Consider the following 12,042-nt stretch of genomic DNA (forward strand, 5'->3'; position numbering starts at 1 on the left):
CCCCCCTTACAGCGCTCCCCTCTGCATCCCACACCCTCGTTACACCACACGCTATGGCCACAGACCTTGGGTGAGAAAACAGCAGGAGACAAAAAGTCCAAGAGCATCTGAGAGAAAAACGAAGCCACAGAGATGAAAAGCTGCACTATCCATCTGTCCCTTCAGTTGGTTCAGTCTCACCTCTAACACTACACACTTTCAAGCTTTCAGGACAGAGCACATGGGATGGTGAATTTGGCCGCCAGAAGCAAGATTTGCTTCTATATTCAAATAGTAAAGCCATTAATAGTTAATAGTTGTCCCCCACTTGGTTGTCCCAGCCTCTCCTCCCAATCACACAACACTGTCTCCCTGGGTTATTACAACAGGAAGCAAGAATAATCTGTATTTTTAGGCTTCTTAACACCTGTTTCTAATAAACTAAGAGCCTGGTTCTTTTGGGCAGAACCACTGGCCATCCCGGGAAGTTTCTGGGATTTGGTGAGAGCGTATCTTCAGATCAGAAACGCCAGTTCTGACACGTAAAATTAACATCCATGTGTAGTTGTTAACGATGGCTACTTACATCTTGGGTATTTCACTGCAAAGCTTTGTGTGTGCCAAAATCATAAAACAAATCTCTGCAGAGCAGAAGCGTGGAGAATGGGGCACGAGGCAACTCCCTGCACGAGTGCCAAGGGCAGCAGATCCAAACCACATCAACAGCAGCGCCAGCCGAGGCAGAGGACCACAGGAGTTGCCTCAGTATCCCCAAGAAATCTATTTCGTATTTCTCAAGTAGCCAAGAGATAAGACCTTAACGTTGTGCAACGTCTTCTTACAAAATTTAGTTTTTTCTGCTTCTCATTATAAAACAATTCATCATCTCCAATCCAGTCCTTCTGGCTGAACTGCTTACATAAAAACAGTTTGCCATTTACATTCCCCTAAAAGTCACCATAACCATAGCTCTAAGAAGATAAAACATAATAGAATTTTTTTTTGAATCCTGAATTAAATTGTTTTGAAACAACAACTGTCTTCGTAGACTCATCTAAATCACTCCCTGGTCTAGTTATGATTTAAGAAAAGCCATTAGACTGTCTGAAATTTTGAAACAGAGGTCACTAGGACAGAAACCAGCAGCATTTTAATAGACGGGGGGGATGTGAAAAGGGGATAATTAGCAGAAAACATCAAATATTTAGCACGGTGTTATGTCACAGCTCGTAACACTTTATTGCTCTTTGTGTTTCACACTGTAAGGTCTATTGTGTATGTTCTGGTTATCAGTACGTCTACTGGAGACACAAAGGCTCATTTCCTTCTCCACAGAATTTTTTCCTTATACAAACTGTTATCTAAGAATTAATTCCTGGTTTTGGCAGATTCTCAATATCGGAAATTCTTCTACCCAAACATGCTTTCAAGTTTATGACCAACTTGGTGGTGCTTCTGTAACCAGACTAATGGTGCAGGATGTGGAGCCACATTGCACATTTTAGTTCTGGGGCAGGCTGTACCCAGGTGGGCAGCCCGAAAAAGGATGCTCTGAGCTGCACTGAGGTGGGTCTGGCTGAACATACGCATGAAGCATTCAGGTATCTGCTAGGACATAAGTTCCTGTCCTCTACTGCTGCCAACACCACAGTGTCAGCAGGCGGGCAAGCGTTCCGCTCGTGGCAAGTCAGGCCCTGCCCCAAATAGTTCATGGAATCATGGAATGGTTTGGGTTGGAAGGGATCTTCAAGATCATCCAGTTCCACCCCCCTGCCCTGGGCAGGGACACCTCCCACCAGACCAGGTTGCTCAAAGCCCCATCCAGCCTGGCCTTGAACCCCTCCAGGGATGGGGCAGCCACAGCTTCTCTGGGCAACCTGGGCCAGGCTCTCACCACTCTTAGAGTGAAAAATTTCTTCCTGGTATCCAGTCTAAATCTCTCCTCTTTTGGTTTAAAACCATCACCCTTCATCCTATGGCTCCCCTCCCTGATCAGGAGTCCCTCCCCATCTCTCCTGGAGCCCCTTTAGGGACTGGAAGGGGCTCTGAGGTCTCCCTGGAGCCTTCTCTTCTCCAGGCTGAACCCCCCCAACTCTCAACCTGTCTTCATAATCGATAGAAACATCTACCTACTATTTAGTAATTTTAAGGACCACCAACACCTGGAAACCAATTCACATTCACTCCATCTGTCCCTAAAACACAACAGGCTTTTTTTTATCCCAACCTCCGTAACATTTTAAAGGTCATTTTATCAATAAAAAAAAATAGCATGAAGGTATTTTGAAGAAAACATCAACTGTGACGCAGCGAGAGGAGGGGAGAGAGAAGGGCCTGGGTTTGGCCGTGTCGGGCACAGGAACCCTCCCCATCCCTCTGAAGAAACATGCAGCTCTCGCAACTTCTACTTACATAATTAAACAGGAAACTAGGAATAATTGAGACGCTGGCTTGCATCTTAATGAGGGAAACCGGTGACCGGACAATCCCTACCTGCTCCAGGCTCCCAGAAACGAGGACTTCACATTCAAACCACAAAGTTTAGCTTTTGTGGTTAGAGATTTTAAGGAAACCCGAGTTCAGAACCTGACTGTTAAGGAATTTGAACTCCTCTGGAAAGGCCTGTCCCCAAACACACCATCACTGCTAATCCCAGCAGGGGCTTCCAGTGGAAAGTGGTGTCTGGGACCCACCCTCCCCACAGCCAGGGGCAGGTTCTGGGACCGTAACACGTATTTAAATCATTACACATAAAGCTGTCTTGGTAGGAAGGGCTGTAACAGAAAACCCAGCAAACCAGCCGATGTGCCAGCGAGGCAGTTTGTTTTTGCAAGGTATCTCCCGGAGCTCGGGAGGGCGCACAATTAAACTTCAAAGTGAGAAATGGAGGAGCCCGAGCTGCTCAGGGTGGGAGCTGCAGGACACTCCACCTTCCTCCCAAACCCCGCAACACACAGACCAGACTGCTCCGAGCTGGGCTCACCCGGGGACCAGACTCACCTCCTGGGCTGCCCCTTCCCAGACTGCAAGCCCAGTGCCATCACAAACATGGCAGCTGGGACCCCACCAGAGACGGGCACGTGTCCATGGGGCCAAGGCAACAGTCAAACTGTACTGGACTTTCTGAGCCCAGGTCATACTGGGAATCAGAATTCCCAGTGCTCACGTCAAAATAGCCTATGGAAATCTTAAGTTCTGCCGTATCCATTTAGCAGCGGCAACAGAAAGCTGATTAGCAGGTGTGTGTTTAAACAGATTATTTTCAGCTGAGGCTACTGTTGATTTTCTCACACCTTGTCAACAAATGAGGGCTGGCTGGCTTATTTTATTTACTTTTTTAACTTTTTTTTTTTAATTAAAAATAATCATTTTAAAGCCAGGTAGCACTGCAGACCTGAGTAGTTATTAATTTCTGTGAATAAATCCCCTCCCTTTCCAGGCTGAGGAGAGCAGCCCAGAGGCGTGACGTGGGCCAGACAAAGGAGCTGCATGAAGATAAATGTCTCAGTGAAACCACGGCCTGGAAACCTCACAAAGGGGAGGGAGCCCGAGGCTGCCATCCAGATGCTCCTGCGGAGGGAAGGGCTGGTGGCCTCATCCCACCAGCCACCATCCCCCCGCTCTGACAGCTCTGGTGTCACAGATCCATCAGGTTTGGTCACGTTTGAAGTTTTTCTGGTTTTTTTTCTAGTTATCAACGTACTGAATGGCATATTCCTGCAATGGGAGTCCCTCAGAGGAGCTCAGCAGGGCACTAATCAAAGCATGGAGGTAACAAGTTTACAGGAAGCTCATTTAAGAGGGAGGCACCCTTAAGAAGAACTAAGCTTTCAACAAAACAAACCCAAACCCACTCCCAAAAAGACACCAAACCACCACCAAAAAGCAGTGATGGGCAAAGTGCCAGCCAGCTTCTGGTCTGCCCATCTAAGCCGAGTTTTCCCTTTCCTGAGGAGTGACAAACTGAACCTAGGTCAGCAAAGGAAAAATAATGTTGACGATAGGGGCACAGGGAAGAATAGAGGCTGCTCTGCTCTGACAGCAACTCTTCTGAAGTCGTTTCCATGAGAAGTTAAACAAATGGGTTTGCCCACGTCACACGTTTGTACGCAATAAAATAGGTGAGTCTCATTCACATTATTTATAACACAACTTTGTAAGAATGCAAGAAACGCGTTTCCCCACTGAAACTCTAGTTCTGCTGACAGAAGCTGCTGCAGCTGCCGGGGGACACAGCCCTCTACCCTGCTGCTCCTTCCCCTTCCTCTGCTCCTTCAGCCACAGGCTGAGCCAGGCCCAGGGGCTTCAGCAGAACAGCACTTGGAGCCACTAGACTTCACTGGCAGAGGTCCCCGGGCACACAGCAGTGCCAGCACAGGGGGACTGAGGAAGGACAGGCTCTCTCAAAGCCAGCCCCTACTGAGACCTGCCCAAAACAACTGCAAAACCACAGCCCAGGTGCTGCATCAGGGGGAGGGTGAAGAGCTGCAGCTCCACAGATGCCAGACTGCACCACGCTCGAGAAAAGCCTCAGCTTTCTGGTACCACGCTTCCATGAAAGAAAACACTACAACCTTCTGCAGTGCCTTTGGTGCTCTCTCTGTCTAGTAAGGTTGTGAGGCTTTCTCTGCTTCTCATACTCCCCATTCTCATGTCTGCAGTTTTATGCATCATCAAGCTTCCAGAAAGCTGCATTCTAACATGGAATCATTGAATGGTTTGGGTTGGAAGGGACCTTAAAGACCATCCAGTTCCAACCCCCCTTCCACCAGACCAGGTTGCTCCAAGCCCCGTCCAACCTGACCTTGAACCCCTCCAGGGCTGGGGCAGCCACAGCTTCTCTGGGCAACCTGTTCCAGCATCTCACCACCCTCACAGCCAAGAATTTCTTCCTAATATCTAATCTAAATCTCCCCTCTCTCAGTTTAAAGCTGCTACCCCTCATCCTATCACTACGTGCCCCTGTAACCCCTCTCAGTTGGGTGACAGTAACAGGGACAGAGCTGGGCTCTGCTGCCTCAGCCGGGTGCACGGGGAGACCCCTCCCTCCCCACCAGGCTTCCAGCTCTGAGTCGTTGCCAGGGAATGCCCACCTCGACTAATCAGTGTTAAAAAATAAATCTGAACATTAACTGCACCACCTGCACGTAACAAGACCAACATTCACGCTCCGACTTGGCTGCGATAATGCCCAGCTTCCAAAGCATGTGAAAATAAACATTTCCAACTTCTCAATAATAAGTGACGTATCTGAAACTGCTCCACATGCTTTACTTCTGCTTTCAAAGCCTTTTTTTCTTTTTTAAAGGGGCTTCATCACAACAGAAGCGTGCTTTTATGAAACGCTAGCTTCACTTTCAAGTGCCATCATTTTCAATCCAATGACTTTTTTCACTCCACAAGACGATTCTGCTTCAAGTTCTAATAAGTTACATGAATTTACCGTTAAATGCAATTAAATCGAGCTTCAAAGTTGGCAAAACCAGCCCCCACACATTATGGCTCAATTTCACATTATAGCTGTCCACTAGGATGAGTTCAAAGATTAAATCCCATTAGCCTGATAGCTTTTCCTCCTGTTCATTTTACACTCACTCACCTACAAGCCACTAAGGCTTGTAAAAATGCAGATTTTTGCGCAGCGTATTGTACAGGTTGATGGATTTTTGTCAGCAAGTCTCTAGGAGACAGCGTGCAAATGAATTAAGGATCAAACAGAAGTATATATACCCTCTAAGGAGCCCTCTCGTTTTTAAGAAAGCATTTTTGGTCATGGGGTGGATGTTTTGGGAGGAGGCCCCGCTGGGCGCAGGCAGATTGGTGCCAGGAATTCGGTGAACCTGGGGTCAGGCTCCCAGGGCTCCAGGGAAATCCAGCGACTAAAGCATCCGAGCAGAATCCAGCTGGGGAATGAAATGACTGCCATTACAGCACTGGGGCATCTGTCCTCCCACAGATCTGGTTTGCTGTGTTTCTGTTCTCGTGAAGAATACAAAAATAAAATACTTACCTAGTTCTCCTCGAAGGTTAACTAGTTCTTGAGATAACTCCTTCCGGTGTTTCAGAGCTTCCTCCCTCTGCAGAGAGAAAAAAAAAAAAACAACAAACAAACCCAAATATTTGGTTACTAGTGATCCAAGCAGGGCACCTTCCAATAATTAACTTACATGTGTCCTGTAGGAAAACAAGAGGCAGGAGCAAGAAGCCAAGATATGAATCATGTAGGATAACAGTTCTGCTGTTACAAAATACACAGATGTTCTGCTGTTGTTAAGGAAGTTGTACTTTAAAACAAAGACCAGCTATTTTCCAGGATAACGCTGCAATTGAAATCCTAGTTTGCAGCAATTAATTATATATTTTATGGTGGGTGTAGCAACATAAGGCTCACAGAACAAATCAACCGAGAGCTGTCAAGGGCACAAAAGTGTGGTACATACATGAAAGAGGCAAGCATTAAATATTTATCTTAGGCTTATTCAGACACAAACCCGAGGACTCTGCTAAATCCCTGGTCCTCCCCACGGGAAGGGCACAGCCCAGTGCAAAGTTGGACACAGCCCACCCCACCGCCCGCCGGCCTTAAAATTTAAGGGAGATGATGGTCCTCACACCGAGAGAATCACAACCCATCTGTGCTGGGAAGGAGCAGAGGAGCCCACCTCCCCATCTCCTGTCCCCTCTGTCCCCAGCCCCACGCCCTGGGGACGGCCAGGTCCACGGCCGAGCCGCTCCGGGGCTGGGTGACCGTCACCTCGCACCCAGGGGACAAGGTCCAGGCTTCCCGCTGCCGAGGTGCTCCCGGGGAAAGAAATCCTCATTACCCTCGCTGCGGCACACTGAGAATAGAGGCAGAGTTTGCTGCTGGAGCAGCCCATCTTCCAGCTCCGGCGGGGTCCCCCCGGCGCTCATGGGTGACGGGCAGGTGGTGGCAAGCGCCAGCCAAGGCCGGGCTGGTGCGGTGGTGGTGGCCCAGCGGCGAGGCTGGACCTTGTCTCTCCCCAGGTTATCCCACTTCCGCGCCGATGGCTCCCGGCAGCAGCGGCAGATACTGCGGCTTCTGCAATTGGCACAGGCAGCCAGCGAGCGCTTAAAGCCACAGCCCTGCTTTTAGCGCAGCCCAGACCCACACCTCACCCCAGCCCTCGCTCCCCCGGCGACCAAAGGCAGCCAGACCCTTCTCCCCGGGTAACCGAGATGATGATTATTTATTTTTTTTTTTAAGCCGGGTGCTTGCTTTCACACTTCATTTGTGGATGCAAAAAATGAAGCGGCGGGAGGCCGGAGCTGAATGGGGGAGATGCAGCTACAGCAGCTTCACCACCCTCAGTCACAGCTCAACTTTTCATCCTTTTGCCTCAGCCAGGACACACAGGGGGGGGAAAAATACACCCCCCACCCCCCCCCCCAACAAAATCAGAATTTTTCCATTAGCTACCGCACACCTGAGCGCAGCCCATGGGTTCCCACACTGGCAGGGCCACTCCTGCACCTGCTTCTTCCCAGGGAAAACCTCACCTTTAGAGCCCATTTCTCCCTTTCCCCCCCATCACTAACACCTGCCCTTGCTCACTGGGTCGCCTGGCTTAAGAGCATCCTGTCCTGGAGGTGGGGAATACCCATTACAGAACCTATAAAGCAGTAAAACGCTCCATTCTTAAGAAAAAAAAAAGAAATAGAGGGAGGGAGCCCCCAGAAACCAGTCATGTATTAAGGTCTGACACAAGACTAATCAAAATGAGTGATTTTTATGCTACGCACTCTCATCTGCTGCAAGTTACAGGGAATTATTCTGCAGCTGAAAAGGTGGGTTAGAAGAAAAAAGCCAGCCCTTTCCTAGAAATATTTGTATTTTTGACCTCGGATGGGGAAAGCTCCCCCTTTTCATCACTCCCCTTTAAGTGGTGATACCAGTCATGTGGACACTGACACGCTGGCATTAAGTAGCCGCGTTGCAGTTTCACATGAAGCACTCGGAGGCTCTTTGGGGTGAGGGTGGGCAGAGATTGAAGCCCACGCCTCGCCCATCACAGGGAATTCCCAGGGGAGCAGGGCGCTGGGTTATTGAAGGACTCTCTTCTCTGTGAGGGGAGGAGATGAGTCATCTCCCCACCACCCCCAGCCCAGCACCCGGCCCCAGAGGGACACGGCAGCAGAGGGTGAAATGGTGATGCTGCAGGGAGTTGTGTGAGCTGCATCCCAGCACTGGGGCACAACCACCCCGTGGGTTCACAGAGCCAGTCACACAGCCACAGCACTTCTATTTACGTGCTGCAGGATCCCAGTGGGATTTTCCAAAGCTTTTCCCATCACCTTACCCATTATTCAATTAGCAGACAAACTCACTTAAGAGATTTTTTTTATTATTATTAGTGTTTTTAATAATGTGCTCCCTCCCCCTTGGTTTGCATATTTAATCTTTATTCTAGTTCTCAAAAAGTCATTTTTGAACCTGAATTCTTCCAGCCCACTCTGTCAGTAAAACATCACAAATCCTGCCCCCTCAGCCTCCCGGCTGGACCACACTGCAGACCCTTTGGCATCACTAACAACTTTGGTCAGTGTTTCCAGAAGGCCTCCTCCATCATCCACACGTTTTGCATTTGTTTTTAACTGTAGCAATTTGATGAGAAAAAGGCATTTGAGATCAGAATATACTAAGGACTGACAGAGGCTGGAACTAAAAACCCAAAATAGAGTAACACTGCCTTACTAATTTTTCTTTTTTTCATGTTTCTTGCTCTCTGCTGCTCTTTAGCCCTTTTCCCTGGTGCTGTTTAACCCCCAGCCTCTGCCTCCTGCTTGTCCATTCATACTTTCACAAATCAAGAAATGCAGACAGAGACTTCTATCACCACCTCCTGCTAAAGAATATATTCAGAAGCAGCTATCCATAGAGACCACCAGCCTAAAATCAGAGGAATAAGTTGTTCATAAGGTTAAGCAGCCACACCAAGCAGTCAGACTGACGAGCAGTTAATTTAGCCCACTTCTAAGCTCTGAGAGAACTGAGGCTCCAGGTACAGGGGTCTTCCCAAGAAAACATGGAAGCTCCCAAGACCCAAAATCTAAGTGCAGATTGGATAAGGCAGTAAAGGCCACCTTCAGTATTGTATTTAAAGACAGGGAGCACGTGCTTTGGGCTGGAATATCGAACAACCTTCTGTTTTATGCTTCCCAAGCTTCTTGTTGAAATATCAGTGTCAGAAATTGAAAGAGCAGAACCAGGTGGGAACATCCAGGATCAAGCCATTTTGCCAGGTTTATCTGGATAAATAAAGCAAGCCAGCGGAGATCATTCCCGCTTAGTTGTCAGGGACTCAAGGAGGGTATTCACACCAATTTAAAGCTGCTTCTGGCAGAATATCTGAGTTTACGCCAACATCACGTAGGATGACTGGGTATAACTACTTTTCTTATTTCTAAAGAATTACTGTAGGTGCACAAGAAATCCAGCTGAGCCTAGATGTTCTCCCTTATCATAAACATCCCTCAGTCACAGCTCAACTTTTCATCCTTTTGCCTCAGCCAGGACACACAGGGGGGGGAAAAATACACCCCCCACCCACCCCCCCAACAAAATCAGAATTTTTCCATTAGCTACCGCACACCTGAGCGCAGCCCATGGGTTCCCACACTGGCAGGGCCACTCCTGCACCTGCTTCTTCCCAGGGAAAACCTCACCTTTAGAGCCCATTTCTCCCTTTCCCCCCCATCACTAACACCTGCCCTTGCTCACTGGGTCGCCTGGCTTAAGAGCATCCTGTCCTGGAGGTGGGGAATACCCATTACAGAACCTATAAAGCAGTAAAACGCTCCATTCTTAAGAAAAAAAAAAGAAATAGAGGGAGGGAGCCCCCAGAAACCAGTCATGTATTAAGGTCTGACACAAGACTAATCAAAATGAGTGATTTTTATGCTACGCACTCTCATCTGCTGCAAGTTACAGGGAATTATTCTGCAGCTGAAAAGGTGGGTTAGAAGAAAAAAGCCAGCCCTTTCCTAAAAATATTTGTATTTTTGACCTCGGATGGGGAAAGCTCCCCCTTTTCATCACTCCCCTTTAAGTGGTGATACCAGTCATGTGGACACTGACACGCTGGCATTAAGTAGCCGCGTTGCAGTTTCACATGAAGCACTCGGAGGCTCTTTGGGGTGAGGGTGGGCAGAGATTGAAGCCCACGCCTCGCCCATCACAGGGAATTCCCAGGGGAGCAGGGCGCTGGGTTATTGAAGGACTCTCTTCTCTGTGAGGGGAGGAGATGAGTCATCTCCCCACCACCCCCAGCTCAGCACCCGGCCCCAGAGGGACACGGCAGCAGAGGGTGAAATGGTGATGCTGCAGGGAGTTGTGTGAGCTGCATCCCAGCACTGGGGCACAACCACCCCGTGGGTTCACAGAGCCAGTCCCACGGCCAAAGCACTTCTATTTACATGCTGCAGGATTCCAGTGGGATTTTCCAAAGCTTTTCCAGTAACCTTACCCATTATTAAATTAGCAGACAAACTCACTTAAGAGATTTTTATTATTATTATTATTATTTTTTAATAATGTGCCCCCTCCCCCTTGGTTTGCATATTTAATCTTTATTCTAATTCTCAAAAAGTCATTTTTGAACCTGAATTCTTCCAGCCCAGTCTGCCAGTATAACATCACAAATCCTGCCCCCTCAGCCTCCCGGCTGGACCGTGCTGCAGACCCTTTGGCATCACTAACAACTTTGGTCAGTGTTTCCAGAAGGCCTCCTCCATCATCCACACGTTTTGCATTTGTTTTTAACTGTAGCAATTTGATGAGAAAAAGGCATTTGAGATCAGAATATACTAAGGACTGACAGAGGCTGGAACTAAAAACCCAAAATAGAGTAACACTGCCTTACTAATTTTTCTTTTTTTCATGTTTCTTGCTCTCTGCTGCTCTTTAGCCCTTTTCCCTGGTGCTGTTTAACCCCCAGCCTCTGCCTCCTGCTTGTCCATTCATACTTTCACAAATCAAGAAATGCAGACAGAGACTTGTATCACCACCTCCTGCTAAAGAATATATTCAGAAGCAGCTATCCATAGAGACCACCAGCCTAAAATCAGAGGAATAAGTTGTTCATAAGGTTAAGCAGCCACACCAAGCAGTCAGACTGACGAGCAGTTAATTTAGCCCACTTCTAAGCTCTGAGAGAACTGAGGCTCCAGGTACAGGGGTCTTCCCAAGAAAACATGGAAGCTCCCAAGACCCAAAATCTAAGTGCAGATTGGATAAGGCAGTAAAGGCCACCTTCAGTATTGTATTTAAAGACAGGGAGCACGTGCTTTGGGCTGGAATATCGAACAACCTTCTGTTTTATGCTTCCCAAGCTTCTTGTTGAAATATCAGTGTCAGAAATTGAAAGAGCAGAACCAGGTGGGAACATCCAGGATCAAGCCATTTTGCCAGGTTTATCTGGATAAATAAAGCAAGCCAGCGGAGATCATTCCCGCCTAGTTGTCAGAGACTCGAGGAGGGTATTCACACCAATTTAAAGCTGCTTCTGGCAGAATATCTGAGTTTACGCCAACATCACGTAGGATGACTGGGTATAACTATTTTTCTTATTTCTAAAGAATTACTGTAGGCGCACAAGAAATCCAGCTGAGCCAAAATGTTCCCCCTTACCATAAACATGGAAGCTGTAGGAAGGAACGAGAACAGAGTTTGGGGATAAAGGCTTTGCCAGAGGCAGTGTCAGGGCAGTGCACCTCTGCTAGGGGATGCTATTAAAAAATAGCATAAAGGAGGAAACTTGGACATTTCTTGTCCTGTGAAAGATTAAAAATCCTTCCCATGTTCTGGAAATTTGACAAGTGAGTTGAGGGGGACGTATGTCCTGTGGCAAAGACACTTGGGAAGGTGAGGTACCACCCCACTACAGCTGGATAGAAAAAGAAGAGGCCCAAGGTAGGGGGTTGGAGAACAGGACAGTTTCAAGATGACAAAAATGACCATGTCAGGAATGGAATAAATGACAAAGTTTGTTATTGATGTTTGTGCTACTGGCAGTTACACAGCCCAGTTACAGGCTCAACAGTATT

The 12,042-nt window shown here is 47.9% G+C and overlaps 1 protein-coding gene across 4 annotated transcripts in view; it reads right to left on the reverse strand.

Moving 5' to 3' along the window:
• Positions 1 to 12,042, reverse strand: part of MTUS1 (microtubule associated tumor suppressor 1) — a 94,514-nt gene that overhangs the window by 10,405 nt on the left and 72,067 nt on the right. For all 4 annotated transcript variants that reach the window (XR_001412448.1, XM_014945556.1, XM_014945558.1 and 1 more), the window contains one exon: positions 5,990 to 6,056. Coding sequence is in view for 3 of the 4 variants with exons in the window: in XM_014945556.1 (XP_014801042.1) it covers positions 5,990 to 6,056 (67 nt within the window). In the remaining variant the exon portion in view is untranslated. The remainder of the gene's footprint in view (positions 1 to 5,989; positions 6,057 to 12,042) is intronic.

This window comes from Calidris pugnax, unplaced genomic scaffold (genome assembly GCF_001431845.1).
Source record: "Calidris pugnax isolate Ruff unplaced genomic scaffold, ASM143184v1 scaffold58, whole genome shotgun sequence".
In the NCBI taxonomy this organism is placed as follows: Eukaryota; Metazoa; Chordata; class Aves; order Charadriiformes; family Scolopacidae; genus Calidris; species Calidris pugnax.